Source organism: Colossoma macropomum, unplaced genomic scaffold (assembly GCF_904425465.1).
Source record: "Colossoma macropomum unplaced genomic scaffold, Colossoma_macropomum, whole genome shotgun sequence".
NCBI classification, from domain to species: Eukaryota; Metazoa; Chordata; class Actinopteri; order Characiformes; family Serrasalmidae; genus Colossoma; species Colossoma macropomum.
Window position 1 is genome coordinate 4,638,047 of NW_023494791.1, and position 18,878 is coordinate 4,656,924.

The 18,878-nt window shown below is 39.2% G+C and overlaps 1 protein-coding gene across 1 annotated transcript in view; it reads right to left on the bottom strand.

The window, feature by feature from the left end:
- Positions 1-14,942, bottom strand: part of dst (dystonin) — a 277,698-nt gene extending 262,756 nt beyond the window's left edge. Inside the window, 3 exon segments of the mRNA XM_036573677.1 lie at positions 13,266-13,451; positions 14,247-14,281; positions 14,762-14,942. Coding sequence (XP_036429570.1) covers positions 13,266-13,451; positions 14,247-14,281; positions 14,762-14,942 — 402 coding nt within the window.
- Between the last annotated feature and the right edge of the window lie 3,936 nt (positions 14,943-18,878).

Sequence of the window (18,878 nt, forward strand, 5' to 3'; positions counted from 1 at the left end):
GAAAGTACCAGACAAACTGGCATCAGTGTTGCTGACACTGGCATCGAGTGTTCTTCTTCTTTTTTTAGTGTTTTAATTCTTTATTTCTATCACAGCAGAAATGTAAAGTTTGGGCTGAAGTAGCAACTTTTGGGATTTCCAAGCTTCCAAGGTTGTCCAGTTTGTGTCCATGAGGTACACTGTGTCCATTATTTGTCTTCATTGTCCAGTTGAAGGACAGTAGAGACAGAATGCAAACCTATTTCACCGCAGTGAGCAGTTTCAGGGGATTCAGAAGCTTGCTGTCATGGAAAATGCTTCCAATTGTACACAGATTCATGAAATAACATGTTTATACGCTGAAATAAATGTCAATTTGGAACCGTTTCCTATTATTCCGTTCTGTTTCTTTAAAGAGCCCATATGAGGGAAAGCCTAAGTTTAAAGAGTTTGATTGTTGAAGTTACCATTACCTCCGCAGTCCACAGTCAGTCATGTTGGCATGAAAACCAATGTATATATGTATATGGTTCCATTGACTTACATTAAAAGCAAAGTGTGTTTTTCCTTCTCCTGTAAAGTTACCATTTTTAAGATACAAGGTTTTGTTCTGACAGCAGTGATATGCAGGTTCAACATACTGCAGTTTAGCTCCGCCCATTCACATTACAAGGAGTGTTTCAGTCCGAACTGCTTTTTGAATGAGGTACAATAAGGCAGCCAGTCAGAACAGAGCTCATTTACATATATTAGCCTTATCTGTCTTGAAGGTACAGTGACAAAAACAGCCTGTCTGATGCTCAGGGATAAAGAGGGGTTAGAAAATGATCATGAAAAAATGAATTATGACTGTTATGGGTGCATAAAACCACCCAAACATCTCTAGAGTGATCGATGGTTGAAACCTCAGGGAAAAAAAAAATAAAATACAAGAAAAATGTAGGATATGGGTCCTTTAAGGCAAGAATCATGTATACCCCTCCCCTACTCTCTCTCTCTCTCTCTCTCTCTCTCTCCGATCCAACCTAGTAGTTAAAATAAGCAAATATTTAAATAGAACTGCAGAGGGATGAAGTGGAAAGACTTCAGAGTCACACATTCTTGGATAAACTGCAGCAAATACCCAGCACAATGTTAGTGATGTACCACAGAAAAAACAGGACCACGTTTTAAATATCTGTGTATACAAACATGTTGATAGAAAATACGATTCAAATGGATCCCAAAAACCAATATAGAAAAAAAATGCATGTAAATCTATTTGCTCATTTTAAAAATACATGCACAACATATGTGATGTCTGCGCTAAATACATATAACTGTTTTTGACTATTTCAATATATGCAATTATGGGCACATTTGTCAATATATTGAAAGATATCGCTGTTGGCGGAAGAAAACATTGTATCTCCAAAATGGTAACTTTACAGGAGAGGGAAAAAAATGACTTTACTTTTAATGTAAGTCAATGGAACCAGACTTTTTTCCATGCCGTTTTGGGCCGTTTGTTTTGGATCATTCTTTATGAAATTCACAGACAATATAAAGGGCAATAGGTATTTTCAAATTATGTCAAAAATTGAAAAACGACAAAAATGGAGATACAAAGTTTTCTTCTGATGGCAGGGATGAAGTATATGTAACAGTGTCAATTTGTACATCAAACATATATGGAAATATACTACAAAGTTGACATATTTTGAAAAATATATGGAAATATAAGTAGGAATGAAAGTGAAAAAATGGGTCAACATTAAAATCGTCTCTTCACAGTATGTAGTTCTGCTCTGATCAACAGAACAGACGCAGTGTTCAAGCCTCTTTCCGACTTATATATCTGAAGCTTCCTTTCCATTATAAAGTGCTCTCTGACAAACATCACTGATCATATGTCCAGTATAATGGATCATCTCTGAATCTCTAAAGGATCGAATGCTAAAGCAAAGTGAGACAGGTCAATAAAGACGGAGGAACGTCAGACACAGAGGATGTAATTTGAGGACACGTTAATGCCTCTCTCAGTACTCCCCTGATTAATCCCCCACAAGGCTGAATAAAGCCTGAACACAGCAAAATCCCCAGTGTTTATTTAATACCTGCGGTGTTCATTTAAAGGGGCCGTATCCTGTGTTTTTCTTCTATTTTAATATTTCCTCGTAGGGTCCACGTATAACGTTTGCTGTTTGTAACTGGCCATAATTTGTTTTAACAACCTTTTTTGTCTCTTAGGTTCACACAGGCTGTTTTTGTCACACTGCCTTGAAGGCTGATACACACCGATCAGGCATAACATTATGACCTTGTTTCTACGCTCATTGTCCATTTTATCAGCTCCACTTACTATATAGGAGCACTTTGTAGTTCTACAATTACAGACTGTAGTCCATCTGTTTCTCTGCATACTTTGTTAGCCCCCTTTTACCCTGTTCTTCAGTGGTCAGGACCCCCATGGACCCTCACAGAGCAGGGACTATTTGGGTGGTGGATCATTCTCAGCACTGCAGTAATACTGATGTGGTGTGTTAGTGTGTGTTGCGCTGGTACGAGTGGATCAGATCCACTCAGACCAGCGCAAATGGACAATGAGTGTAGAAACAAGGAGTGGACATGATGTTATGCCTGATCGGTGTATGTAAATGTGTACATATGTTTACATATGTAAATATGTAAATGAGCTATTGTGCTTTATTCAAAAAGCAGTATCTTAAAAAGGATGGTTCTTCAAGGGTTCTTTAGTATAGACAAAGGTCCTATATAGAACCATGAACACTCAAAGAACCCTTGCAGGCAGAAACCCTTAAAATCTCAGGATTATTACATACTAAGGCTTATTATTCAGTAACTACAGGGACTTCAATGCAAACTGGTTGAGCTATTCTTAGGTTATAGAATGTATAGAGCGTCATAAAACTTTGGAATTTAAGGAGTTAAATGGTTCTTTGCTTGGTGAAACGGTTCTTCAGATTTATGGAGAATGTGTTGTTTATGGATCTATATAGAACCATTTTGAAAAGCATTCTATATAGCACCATTGTTACCATGTCAAGCTTGTATACAATAGAAGAACCCTTTTTGGTGCTATATAGAACCATTTTCAACACATTCTCCATCAATCTGAAGAACCATTTCACCATGCAAATAAGCATTTAATTATGCAACTGGTTCTTTGAGTGCTCACGGTTCTATACAGAACCATTGTCTTTACTAAAGAACCCTTAAAGGACCATCTTTTAAAAAGCCCATTCAGGAGTGTGGGCTGAAATACTTACTTAACTTTAGCATGAATGGGCAGAGCAAAACTTTGGATAGGCAAATTTATGTAAATGTTTGTGACATCACAACAATGGGCTGTTTTTGAAGTTTGGTATTCATATACGGAGCGAATGGACCAAACAGTACAATCTGAAACTTTAACAATGTTTACACACTACATCAAACTGTTTTACATCAAAAAAGTGAGAAAAATGTGATTTTCCGTGATATGAGCCCTTTAACCCTTTAAAGACCTGCTTTTCTATTTACAAAATATGTATTAAAGCTTGCACTTTCCATACAATCTCTCCTCTTATTTCAGCAAGCGATGTGAGAAATAATTCATGTAAAAATACAAAATGTTTTGTTTATGCCAGCAGTAACTAAACTAAAAATAAAAAGGGGAATTCCACCAATATTTCAAAATTTCATCACAGATAATTGGTTAAGATTGGTTCAATTTTTAATCAATCTTAAGTGGTTTGATGTGGAAAACTCCACTCTAGAGAAACATTCATAATTTCAGTCAGAATTGTTCACAGTGCTGGTGATAGGAACCAGACGTCCACCTCTAAAAGCTCCCTTATAGAAAGTTATTACATGAAATGGTTATAAATACACTGCCTGATGTCTGGGGCACTGTTTTACCCAAGCTGTGAGAAGGTTTTGGCCTAAAAGGATTGTTTTTAAACCCTATTTATGGTGGAGAGGTACATTCAAAACAAAATGGTCTCCAAAGAAAACTAATTTCAGATTTATGACTATTTTATCATCTACATTCCATGTTAAAAACTCAGATGACATGTGTAGGTTCACTGGTGGTTTGGATAGTAATTAAAATGGCTAGAGTTGTTTCCTATTGCCACCACTTTGCATGGCCACCTCGATGACTGAATTCTGCAGAAATTTTGAAAAATCAGTGGACTTCCCCTTTAAATTCAGCTGCATATAACTGAGCACTGTAAGGGTTAACCCAACACTGGGGATTTTGCCGTGAATAAAGGATACAAACGTCTGAAACGGGAGCGTTCAAGGTCATTTCTCCCAAAATAATCATAGCAACATTTTCATTTGCAAAGGAGCTACAAAGAACATTACAGTGACTGTGTAACTGATAACAGTGACCCATTTACATCGTGGGCTATAATAAGGGTTTATAAAGGAGGTTAATAAAGAGAGTGTATCATAAAGAGGAATCAGTGGAGCACCGGATGAAGACGCGGCAAGCACACCCACAGGCACACATGTACAATCACTCCAGTCCACATCCTGTTTTTTCCTAATGTAAATATCTGACAAAGAAGGCTTTGGAGACACTCGTCTGATTACCTTCCTGCCTTTCATCAGTCCGGCAGCAGGCTTCAAAGATCAGTCCAGCTTTATAAGACATGCTGAAAACTGTTACAATTACCAGCTCGGCCTCGATCTGTAATCAGGCTGCTCTCGAGGCTGCAGTCTGAGCGATTAGATGAGGGCAGTCTTTACTTAAAGGGAAATTCCACTGAAATTTTTTACAGTTCTGCATAATTAAATGGTTAAGATGTAAACGGTCATTCAAGCTGGGTTTGATGTGAAATGCTCCGTTCCTGAGAAACGTCCTGAGTCAGACTTGGTCACAGTGGTGGTAATAGGAACCAGACGTCTGAGGAGTTTAATGCCTGCCTCACAAATAAGTTTTTACATGGAATAGTTATGAATAAACTGCCTGATGTCTAAGACACTGTGTTATGAAAGACTTTTGGCCTAAAATAAATATATCACTGCTGTTGGAAACAAAACCTCATCATTTGTGTCGTTTTTCCGTTTTTTTAAATAATTTGAAAGCACCCGTTGTCAATGCAAACTGGTTGAGCTATTCTTAGGTTACAGAATGTATAGAGCGTCATAAAACTTTGCAGTTTAAGGGGTTAAATGGTTCTTTGCTTGGTGAAACGGTTCTTCAGATTTATGGAGAATGTGTTGTTTATGGATCTATATAGAACCTTTTTGAAAAGGGTTCTATAAGGCACCAAAAAGGGGTCTATTGTTACCATGTCAAGACTGTACACAATAGAAGAACCCTTTTTGGTGCTTTATAGAACCATTTTCAACACGTTCTCCATCAATCTGAAGAACCATTTCACCATGCAAATAAGCCTTTAATTATGCAACTGGTTCTTTGAGTGCTCACGGTTCTATATAGAACCATTGTCTTTACTAAAGAACCCTTAAAGGACCATCTTTTTTAAGAGTGTGGGCTGAAACACTTATTTAACTTCAGCATGAATGGGCAGAGCAAAACTTTGGATAGGCAAATTTATGTAAATGTTTGTGACATCACAACAATGGGCTGTTTTTGAAGTTTAGTATTCATATACGGAGCGAATGGACCAAACAGTACAATCTGAAACTTTAACAATGTTTACACACTACATCAAACCGTTTTACATCAAAAAAGTGAGAAAAATGTGATTTTCCGTGATATGAGCCCTTTAACCCTTTAAAGACCTGCTTTTCTATTTACAAAATATGTATTCAAAGCTTGCACTTTCCATACAATCTCTCCTCTTATTTCAGCAAGCGATGTGAGAAATAATTCATGTAAAATTACAGCATCATTTTGTTTTTGCCAGCAGTAACTAAACTAAAAAGTAAAAGGGGGGAATTCCACCAATATTTCAAAATTCCTCAATAGAAGAACCCTTTTTGGTGCTATATAGAACCATTTTCAACACATTCTCCATCAATCTGAAGAACCATTTCACCATGCAAATAAGCATTTAATTACGCAACTGGTTCTTTGAGTGCTCACCGTTCTATGTAGAACCATTGTCTTTACTAAAGAACCCTTAAAGGGCCATCTTTTTAAGAGTGTGGGCTGAAACACTTATTTAACTGGAAAGTTTTTCATTTGAAAATGCCTGTTGTTCTTTACATTGTGTGTAAATTTCATGATGAATGGACCAAAAGAAACGACCCAGTATGACTTGGAAAAATGTCTGGTTCCATTGACTTATATTAAAGGTAAAGTGTGTTTTTTCCTTTCCTTCTTAAAATTTCAGGATGAATGGACCAAAAGAAATGCTCCAAAATTTCTTTGGGAAAAAATCTGCTCCATTGATTTCCATTCAAAGTCAAGAAGGTCTCTCACTTCTTCAGTAAACTTACCATTTTGGAGATTCAAAGTTTTGTCCGCACAATATGAAAACTCAGAAGACTCGTGTAGGTTCACTGGTGGTTTTGGACAGTAAATAAAATGGCTATATTTGTGTTGTAGTCATGGTGACCCCTGGTTCCTATCACCACCACTGTAAAGACATCTGAGTCTCTACAATCAACCGTTTCACACCAAACCACTCTGAATGACACTGTTTACATCTCAACCACTGAATTATGCAGAAATTCTGAAAAAAATTGGTGGAATTTCCTCTAAACTGGGTTGCATAAGTTACACACCAAAAATAATTAAATTCAATGCAATAATATAACATCACGAACAGACAATGAATATAAAAAAATAATAAACCCAACAATGCAGATGGGAGGTAAGGGATTAACATGATAATATTGGTAACATCAGGCAACATTTTAGAGGCGAAAAATCGACACATCAGCAAAAATCATTACATTTTGATGGAAGAAAACAAAAATTTCTTTTTTAAAAATGACCTGATATGTTGAATCATAAAGCACGTGACCAAAAACACGAATTAACAAGATAAAAAGGCAAATTTTGATTCCAGTTTGACTTTTTTCTGTTTCTTTAGAGAACCGTTTTTGAGTAAAGTTTAAAGAACCTCCATATAAAGTCTACAGGAAGAGCCCTTTAACCGCGTTTTCAGAGCAGCCATAAAACACCATTATTAGATTTTCACACTGTCCAATAGAGTGGACAGTGAGTGGACACAGTGTTTAAAAACTCCAGCAGCACTGCTGTGTCTGATCCACTCGTACCAGCACAACACACACTAACACACCACCACCACGTCAGTGTTACTGCAGTGCTGAGAATGATCCACCACCCAAATAGTACCTGCTCTGTGAGGGTCCATGGGGGTCCTGACCACTGAAGAACAGGGTAAAAAGGGGGCTAACAAAGTATCAGAGAAACAGATGGACTACAGTCTGTAACTGTAGAACTACAAAGTGCATCTATATAGTAAGTGGAGCTGATAAAATGGACAGTGAGTGTAGAAACAAGGAGGTGGTCATAATGTTATGCCTGATTGGTGTGTATTAAACCTAGAAATGCAACTGTGCTGCAGGAATTTTGTGTTGCTTGTATTTTGGCTGATCTGTGCTGCAGTTTTATGAGGTTAATAGTGTGATGGCAGCACAGAGAACTCTGTGTATTTCAATGCTGCTGCTACACCTGAACCAAAATGCTGTGGCATAATTATGCATGACTCATTGTGCTAAAGAGCCTCTTAACTTTCAGTGTAGCTCTTTGATTCATGCTATTGACACAGACGACTGAGTTTTCATTTAAGAATGTAAAATGCCAGTCTGGCCTGTTAGAGAGCAAATAATGGGCCTCATTCACCAACTGTTCTTAACCCTTGTGTGGTGTTCAGGTCTGTGGGACCCATTTTCAATGATTACCAAAAGAAAAAATTAGGTTTATTATTATTTCAACCTCAGATTTTTGGCCTTTGCTAATTTTCTGTGAAGAACATATAAAATAACCCATTTTCAGTGTCTTCACTCTGTTCACCCCCCACACATTTATATTACACATGTGGTGTTGGGTGAACCCGTGGGGAGTAAAAGTGTGGAGGTGCTGTGTCCTTCACTCTGTTCTCCTCCTACATGGCCTGCTGTTAGTGTGTGTGTCTCTGTGTGTGTATGTGTGTGTGTGTGTGTGTGAGGGTGGACAACATGGACAGGCTGCTGACTGGCTACAGCTGCTAAAGGAGAACCCTACGCTGGACACTTGTGATATTTTAAACATCTGGTATTTTTACATTAATTGTTATGGTTATGATTAAAAAAACAATAACGTGGTCAGTCACACCACGCAAGGGTTAATAAGAAATTTCTTCATACAACCCACTTATGCAGTTTTAATGAAGATTCTGACATTTACTAAGGTTCTCTTATTTGAGATTTGTTCTAAATAAAGAACAGAATCTACACAAACTCAAGAGCACAAAGGTGCGAACAGTTCTGCAGTTTAAGAACACAACATGAATCTGACATACAGCGGTGCTTGAAAGTTAGAATTTTCTGATTCTTCTGCATAAATTTGACCTAAACCTTCATCCGATTTTCACACAAGTCCTAAATAAAGATAAAGAGAACTAAATTAAACAAGTGAAACAAAAATATTAGACTTGGTCATTTATTTATTGAGGTAAACGATCCAATATTACATTTCTGTGAGTTCTGTGTTTCTTAGGACCAAAGAACAAATTTCATTGGTGAATGAGGCCCATTGTTATTTATATTGAGACTTCGGCTAATGGAAAGTTCTGGAAATGTGCCAGTGTGTTCCATGTGTTCATTTAGGTCAGACAGAGTGAGCATCGGGTTTAAAAATAGGCAAATAAAAAATCCTTCATCAGCCAGTTTGGCTGTAGAGAAACTGAAATCAGAGTCATCGTCAGTAAAATAGCTTCACTAACCTCCACGACCTTGTATGGTTTCTACAAGGCCAGCTAATTAACATGACATCATTTGAGCCAGTATACGTGACATTTTTTGTAAAAATCATTTGGGCATGGTACGGCACTGTTTGACGCCCTGTATTTAAAATAAAGGGGTCACTAAAATGCAAATAAAGCACAATTTAGCTTTTTAATGTGAAAGGTTGTACAAAATAAAACAGAAAACAAAATAACTGATAATCCAAAAGAGGTGGAATGGTTAATATATGTTTTTTCATAGGAGGGGCTCAATTCACGACAGAGCTCATGTTAACCAATTCAATCTGACCAGATTAATTAATGCTGCTCACTGATGGTGGATCTTGTCCAGGTGTTGGTGCAACATGGAGTAAATCTGTTGGAGTTGCTTTAGATTATGTGAACAGAAGGAATGAATTAACACATAAAGAATGTAGATAGTTACACAATTTACACGATTTTTCCGTTACCTTTACTGTAGTTGATCAGCCAAGAGATGCTTAGTGTCCAAAGTTTGCTTCTTTAGAGCTCCTGAGCGACTGATTACTGAGGAACGCAGTTTGCACTGCGCTTTTTAGTGGAGTTTAATGTCGCTGTCACACATTTTTCATTTTTTTCGCATCTTTCAAAAACACCAGTCCCCTTTGCATTATGTTAAAACTTCATGATGAACAGACCAACAAAAAAAGCCCAAAATTACTTGAAAGAAAATGCTGTTACTTTAACTTCCATCACAAGTTAAGGGTGTTTTTCCATCTCCTGTAAAGTTCCCATTTTAGAGATAAGAGGTTTTGTTCTGACAGCGATGATAAGCTTTGTTTATTACTTGTTAGCTACATTAGCTGCACAGCTCCAGTGCAAATCTACTACTTGTGTTAAATAAGAGAATACAAATGACACACTTTCTTGTATGGACAGTTTTAACTGCATAACTCACTGTGCTATTTATTAGAGGGTAAGTTTATTGTCAAGGTCAAATAAATAAAGGTGGTTTGCACAATGCTCAGGTAAAGCTGTTTGACCCAAATGTCTGAAAGCACCCCATAATTCATAGATATAGCACACTGCATATTACTCAATGATATACCAGGGTAATTATTCTATAGCATTTAACCCTTGTGTGGTGTTCAGTCTGTGGGACCCATTTTCAGTGTTTACCACAAGAAAAAATGATGTGATTTATTATTATTTCAGCCTCAGATTCTTGGCCTTTGACTCATTTTCTGTGAAGAACATATAAAATAACCCATTTTCAGTGTCTTCACTCTGTTCACCCCCCACACATTTATATTACACATGTGGTGTTGGGTGAACCCGCGGGGAATAAAAGTGTGGGGGTGCTGTGTCCTTCACTCTGTTCTCCTCCTACATGGCCTGCTGTTAGTGTGTGTGTGTGTGTGTGTGTGTGTGTGTGTGTGTGTGTGTGTGTGTGAGGGTGGACAACATGGACAGGCTGCTGACTGGCTACAGCTGCTAAAGGGGAACCCTACACTGGACACTTGTGATATTTTAAACATCTGGTATTTTTACATAAACTGTTATGGCTGTATTGATTTAAAGAAACAATAATGCGGTGGGTCCAGCAGACCACTGAGTAACAAACACATCAACACCACACAAGAGTTAAAAAAAGAACAAAGTAACCTTTCAAAAGAGCATGAAGGAACAGTAAACTGCTTACTTAACATAATTCACAGCTATCAGATTCCAATAAATAGGTTATATATAATGTAAACATAGCAAAAGAAGACGCTGGCTTAGGATATGTTTAAATGTAGATGTACTACATGGCCAAATGTATGTGGACACCCCTCTTAATTAATAGCTAATGGCTTCAGCTACTTCAGCTACACCTTTTGCTCAATGAAGCATATAGCCAGACAATCGGCATAGACAAAATACAGTCTGCAAAATGTGTCACTGAATGACTCAGTGACTTTTGTTGCCATACTGTCATAGAATGCTCCTTTTTTAAGTAAGTTTGCCAAATTTTCACCCTGCTAGAGTTGCCGTAGTCAACCGTAAGTGTTGTGAACTGTAAACAGCAGCTCAGTTGTGAAACAGCACACTCTCTGCAAAAACGGTTCTATAGCTTATAACAACAGAGGAACCCTTTTTGGTGTTATATAGAACCATTTATAAATAGATTCTTTAAATAACCATATACTGCAGGTTATCATTGAAAAGAGGTATTTAACCAAGCAAAGAACTATTTATGCATTCAAATGGTTCTTTGAGTGGTCATGGTTCTATATAGAACCATTAATTTTACTAAAGAACCCTTTAAGGACTATTTTTATAAGGATGTAGGCCACACAGAATGAGACCATCCAGAGTCTGAGTTGCAGCACTCGCTACTGAGTTCCAAAGTATCTCTGGAGTTCCAAAGTATCTCTGGAGGCAACGTCAACATGGGAACTGAGCACGGACTGGGTTTCTATGGCCGAGCAGCTGCACTCAAGCTCTAGATCACAATGTGCAGCAATGCCGAGCGCCATCTGGAGCGGTGTAAAGCTGGACACTAGAGCAGTGGAAACGTGTTCTCTGAAATGATGAATCATGCTTCACTGTCTGGCACTCTGACGGACGGATCTCGGTTTGAGAGGAGAACACTACCTACCAGAATGCATAGTGCCAATGTAAAGTTTGGTGGAGGAGGGATAATGGGCTGGGGCTGTTCTTCAGGGTTTGGGCCCCTTAATTCCAGGGAAAGGAAATCTTAATGCTACAGCATCCAAAGACAGTTTAGAGAGCTGCTGGCCTCCACCTTTGTGGAAGAATTTGAATGAGGTCCTTTCCTGTTTCAGTATGACTGTGCCTCTGTGGACAAAGTGACGTTTATAAAGACTGAATTTGGTCTCAAAGAATTTAATTAGCCTGCACAGAGCCCTGACCTCAACACCAACAAAACATCCAACATCATGTGTCTGCCCTCAATAATGCTCTTGTGACTGAATGGAAGCAAAGCCTACATCTAGTGCCAAAACACTGCACACTGCCTCATTAAACACACCTGATTCAGCTCATTAACTAATTAGCAAGGCCGTCATGAACTGAATTCAGAGCATCAGATGAGGATAAACGCTAATATCCACAGCACTTTGACCCGAAAGGTCCCCAGTTTGACATGCCTGATATAGTGGAATGATGGCCAAGTGGAACCAACTCTCCATAGTTTTGGAATGAGATGTTCAACAAGCATGTACGCATGTGATGCTCGGGTGTCCACATACTTTTGGCCATGTAGTGCATGACAACCTAAGCAGGACAGGACAAATCATGAAGAACTGAACTGAAGGAGCAGTGAGGCCTCTCTGTTGAGTGGTTCTGTCACAGAGAAGACCAGCTTAGAGCTGGAGTTCCTAATAAGGGCACGACACCAACTACATAATGACGGCACAGTTTTAGAGGTCTACGTGGCTTGAAGAGATGCATGCATTTACACTTCTGGCTAAGACCGCCTGAAGTGGTTTAATCTGCTTAAAATGCATCTTGGATGCCTTTACACCTGTATTTTTATGATCTGGGTCATTCTAAAGAAAAGTCCACTTTTCTATCTCTCCATAGGAGTCACTGGTGTCACTGATCCTCATTGGTGTTACACATAAGAAAGGTAACACCAGAGACATTTTAATGAAACATGCATTTTATAAAATGGCTGCTACAGAGCATCAAACCACATGTTGTCAATCATGGAAAATCCACTAAAATATGTAATTTAATCCATTTATATTCTATTTTTTCACAGTGACCTCAGAATAAAGTCGGTCACTCCAGTGACTTCAGCTAAAAGCTTCATATGAAATCATGAGCTAAATGAGAAAATCTCTGATAACTGAAAGACACAGTGGACTCACCATGTGCTTTTCTTCATAGATCCTCAGAAAACAGGTAAAAGGAAGTCAAGTGATGTCATCAGTGTGACTTTTATTTCAAAATAAGAGATTTTTGATATGCAGTAACACCAGTGACACGACTCCTGGGGACAACAACTTTCATTATATATTTCATAATATTTATTTGGCATTTGTTTTCTTCATGTCATTTTATTCATATATTCCATGTTTTTTTTTTACCTCAAAATATGTCACTCAGCCTTTATACATCACTGTGAGGACGAGCTCTTCTGTGGTGGATGGAATTCTATGTAACTGATTTAAAAACAATACTGATAAATTGAGGCTCAAGAAGGTTTAATGGTTAAAATACCTTATTGTTTTATTTTAGAATATAAATTGTAACCCTAACATGTTTTTCAAGTGTAATATATCTGTAAACACTAGGGACACAAAAATGGACGTTTCTTTAGAATGACCCAGCTCTACCTCTATATCATTGTGATACTCAGGACCCGGTGTAAACAGGGTCTTTGTCAGGATGTGGGATGCATTAATGAGCGACCTGGATCAAAAATTTGAAAAGTACACCTACTGGTTTGCGTGTTGGTGTTACTTGGACTGAGTGATAGAACTCAGGCTGGACTCTCTTCTTCACCTTGCGCTTCCTCAGGGTAGCACTAGAGTCGGGGTCACTCTCCGGTATGTCCATGAGAGGCCTCTCCTGTGAAACTTTGACTCGGGCGTTCCTCCTGACATGGCGGGGGCTGTGCCGAAAACCCTGACACAACATAAAAGATCAATAATATTCAGTTTTTGACTTGAAGGGGAACTCCACCATTTTTCCAAATTTCTGTCCCATTCAATTGCTGACATGCAAATAAGAGTTTACAGTGGTGGTGAGAGGAACCAGGGGTCGTCATGCCTACAACACACATATAGCCATTTTATTTACTATCTAAAGTCACCAGTGAACCTACACATGTTTTCTGAGCTTTTATATATAACCTTGATAAAGGTAAATCAGTGGTAAACCTGAAAAAATAAGCTTTTTTTGGGGACTATTTTGCCCTGCATGTATCCCTCCACCATGAACAGATGTTTCAAATACATTTTAGGCCAAAACTTCATAACAATACTATCATATATCAGCGTCTCAGCATATTCATAACCATTTTGAGCAACAACTCTCTGTGAGGGAGCTTTTAGAGGTGGACGTCTGGTTCCTATCACCACCACTGTGAACAGCTCTGAAACTGTAAGTTTCTCAAACCACTCTGAATGACTTTAACCATTTAATTATACAGCAAATTTGAAAAAACCGGTGGACTTCCCCTTTAAATTCTCATCTCCATCACATCTATGTGTCCATCTCCATACTGATGTCCTCAGAAATATGCCAGACGTGTTCACCTCTAGCCATGTCAGCAGTAGTAAGAGCAGTGACCAAATGCGTATTGATTCACCGCGCATGCGCAATGCGCATTACAAGGCATTTCAACGCTATTCACTAACGCACTTCAGAAAAAGTGTTAGAGGATGTTTAAAACAGCGAGGAAGAGAGGAAAAAATTTACCTCAGATCGAAAGTGGTGTGATCGAAGACCAGCTTCTGGAACAAAATGGGAAAAGGTTAAAAAAGTGGACCTTCTGTTAGTTTAGTGTCAATAAAAAGGGGTAAATGTGCTCAAACAGGTGAAATATGGAGACAAATATGACTTTCAGGCAGATTTCATGGCAGGTTCGTATGTATATGAGTACGTGGCGATGAGGTGGTACTGCTGCTTAGGGTGAATGGATCTTGAGTCGGAGAAAATGCCCCCAAAATACCCTAAAATGCTGAAATATAGACTAAATGGTAAAATGCTGGAGTAAAGAGTGTGGATGGGACTTTAATTTGGGCCCCAGAATGAAAGTAGCTCGGTTCCTTATAAGCAAGCTTCTTCGAATTTTCCGTTCCACCTTAAATGCTGCAGCAGTTACATTCAGGCGCCTCGGGCGCCTGAATGTAACTGCTGCAGCATTTAAGGTGGAACGGAAAATTCCAAGGAGAGCCTGTCGAAAAATTACACATATGCGTTTGGCTACTCACCACGGCTCCTCGAACGCCTCGCCAGCACTGATTTTATGGGAATTTTCTCATGGCGAAGCCTCCGATGCCAGCAGCAGAGGAACAGGATGGTGGCCACGGTCCCCAGCAGGAGCAGCAGGAGCAGGAGGACGCACTGGATGCTGAGGGGTCTCAGCAGAACCAGAAACGCCGCAGCGATCATCGCGATGTAGGGCAGCCCCACCTGCACACAGGCGCCGGGTCTCCTAATCTATGGGCTAAGAGTCCATGCTGAAGCCCGTGGAAGGGGGAATCATATACAGACTATATCTGGAGGTCTATTGATTTCAATGATGTGAGACAACAACCCATGACTCAGCAGCATCAGACCCTGTTTTTACAGCTCGCGCAGGGCGAGCGAGCATCTGACTGCATCTGAGCTCAGCAAAGCTGCAGAGAGGAGGATATTTAAAGGCATCAGCTCCGCACAGACACACTGCGGTCTCCAAGCCTGAGCTTAGGACAGCACACACACACACACACACACACACAGAGGCATGCAGTCATGGATGTGTCACAGGGACACACAACAGCTATTAGTCCCTTCCTTATAGGCTGCCCATTCAATATTAGGTACCCTAAAGGGGGATTCCACCCATTTTTCAAAATTTCAGGATATTTTAATTGCTTTTGTGTGAAGTGGTTCACTAATTTATCAAAACGTTTGCATAATTAAATCATTAAGATGCAAACAGAGTCATTCAGAGTGGTTTGGTGTGAAATGATCCGTTTTAGGGAAACATCGATTTCAGTTGTTCACAGTGGTGGTGATAGGAACCAGGCGTCCACCTCTAAATACTCCCTCACAGAGAGTTATGACATGAAATGGTTATGAATACATTGCCTGACACCGGAGACGTGATGATCATAGCAAGGTTTTGGCCCAAAATATATCTTTATGGTGGAGAGGTACATGCTTTATAAGCCAAAATAGTCCCCAAATATTTTTTTTTTTGATTTTCTACTAAAATGATCAACATCACATAGTCAGAATGTGCATGTAGGTTCACAGGAATAAAATGGCAATATTTATGTTGTAGTCTCAGTGATTTAATTATGCAGAAATAAATTTAAAAAATTGTGGAATTCCCTTTTAAAGGTGCTGTGTGTAAGATTTAGTGGCATCTAGTGGTGAGGTTGCGAATTGCAACCAACTGAATCCCCCTCCCTCACCCCTCCCTACGTTGGTCAGGTTTTCTGCCGTCGCCTGTCCGAAATTCGTTTAGCTTCTTCATGTTTTTACTTCTTTGACATTGAGGATTCACCCTCTCTTTTGCTTTTTTTGTGCTAAGTAATAAGTCTGATCCTCCATTTGTCAGAATTTGGGTTCCAACACAAAATGTCAGCCAGCACCGGCAGCAACCACTGATTCTTCTTCCTTCTGCATCTTCAAAGTGGTGCTACGTACATACATACATACATCCATCATCTAAGACGCTTATCCTTCTGGGTCGCGGTGCTGGAGCCTATCCCAGCTGGGCAGAAGGCAGGATACACCCTGGACAGGTTGCCAGTCCATCACAGGTCAGACTGACAGCCATACACATTCACACACTCACATGCCTAGGGGCAATTTAGCACATCCAATCAGCCTGACTGCATGTTTTTGGACTGTGGGAGGAAACCGGAGTACCCGGAGGAAACCCACACAGACACGGGGAGAACATGCAAACTCCACACAGAAATGACCCTGGTCACCTGGCAGGGAATCGAACCCAGGCCATTTTTGCTGTGAGGCAACAGCGCTACCCACTGTGCCACTGTGCCGCCCAGCGGTGCTACAGCGCCACCAAATTTAAGCTGCTGCTTCAACATAAAAAAGCAAAAGCCACCCTCTAGATCAGGGGTCTTTAATTAAAATTCTATAAGGTCCAGTTAGAGAAAATATCCTCAAGCAAAGGTCCAGATCATCGTAATGTCTAACTTGCATCATGACTCAGTGCCATATACTGTAAACTGAAGTAGCCTAGTAGGTATATCAACATCTTATACCGTCAACAACTGAATGTCAAATCAAATAAAGTACAATTCAGTAATAATTCAACAATATTTATTGTCAGTTTTCTCTTTTTAGATCACGCCAGGTGAAATAACTTCCCTCTGACTCAGTTTCTTCTCCGATTGCTGTTTCTTGCCTTGTCCCTCCCCTGTGTGTGCGTCACTCACTCGAGTCTCAGAGCTCATCATAATGCACAGATCTGATTGGCTGAGTAGTGTCACATGTGATATTTACAATGTATGCAACTGGGGGGTTTCCCGGTCCGCTAAAGCTACCGTAAAGGCTAGAAAAGTTACGCCGATTAAAATAGGACCACCCCGTTAAAATTAAATATTTCTCCATAGTTAATTGGTTATACATCCAGGTCCGCATAGGACAGCGTCTGGGTCCAGACTCGGACCGCGGTCCATCTATTATTGGTTAGTGCATTCTGAGCTACTGTAAAAACATGGCGGCGCTGCATCGTGGCCTCCTTTGGAAGATGGACTCAAATTCAGGTACAGAGTACTACATGTGAGCATTACAGAGCTTCGCTTTCATTTTCTCTGATGATCATTTTAATTGTGCTATATAAATACCAAGTGGGCTGGCTTCTAATTTTACTTACTGATTTATTATGATAACTGTATTCTGCACAGAGACCATATCACACCATTAAAGGGTCCATGTTCTACATTTTTTGCATACATTTTAGAAAAAAAAACAGTTTAATTAATTTTTCTGCAACCATATTCGTCCCTCGCTTTATTCCCTGTAAGAGGCTTCTTTTGTTATTGCGCCTTTAAGACTGATATATGTAAATATCCTTTCTTCTGATTGGCTGCCCTGTATTGTGCCTTTTTTGAAAAGTAGTCTGCTCTTCTTAAACTGAGCTGAGACTTGAGCATGAGTGGGTGGCCTAACCTGCTATTGTCAGAAAATGAAGGGTGCATGCAAATACCACAAAAACAACACATTCAGAACGAGCTGTTTTCATTGCTTAGTTATCATATATGGACCAAATAGAACAATGAGTCAATGGTGCTTTTTGAAAACAGCGTTTACGTACTAAATCATCCCAAAATTGAGGAACGTTGGGTTTTCCATGAGATGGGTGGTTTAGCATCCAGTGATTCTCTGCACGTTTGTTTGGTTGGAAACCAAAATAATGAAAAATGTTGTGTTGGTACCTTTCTTCTGAAAAACCTCTGTGTATTTTTTGCATATTTTCCAGTGTTCTCTGTATGTCACTGAGTAAACGCAACATGCAGCACATTCTCCATCCATCTGAAGAACCATTCCACCATGCAGAGGATCATTTAAGCATGCAAACGGTTCCCTGAGTGTTCATGGTTCTATATAAAATCATTATCTTTACTAAAGAACCCGTAGCCTCTTAAGCTCCTTGGAACCACAGGTGGTTCCAAAACGCACTTCGTCATATTCTTAATAACTTTCATATTTCATAAGCTACATTCAAAAGGTGGGGGTCATATGAGAGCTATAACTGTCTTCTTTCCAGTCAAATAGATGTGTGATGTAGTTTTAAACCCTTATAATAAAAGAAGCTGATCTCACAATTTTTTTCTACTGAAAGTCGACCCATTTTTCCACAAATCTGGGCTATAAACTATAAACAGATGGCGTCTCTTCAGTGATCTGCTCTGTAAAAATTATTTTTATAAAATAATACAAACAGCGTCTAAGACTGTTGGCTTTCAGCAGTAAATTGTAAGCATATAGCAATATGTGTGATCATAAAACACATGTTCTGTTAATCTGAAGGGGAACGTTTACTAAAACATTTATTTTGTGCAGTTTCTGAATAATTTGCCTTAGGATTTGGTCATGTAAATTCGGATGGACAAACCAAAATATACCCTGGAGCACCAGAGGTTAAAGAACCATCTTTTTCAAGAGTGAGTCTAAAACTGGATCACCTCCCCAGACTACAGGAAATTGTATAATATAAGCCTCGCTTACAAAAATCAAACACGGTTCAAAATCTAACAGGATTTGACATAAATCTATCTTCATCTGTCGTTTATTAAAATGATTGATTTAGCCAGTTTTAACTAATGAAATGAATATAATTCTGCATGAACAGCGGAACGGGGCTTT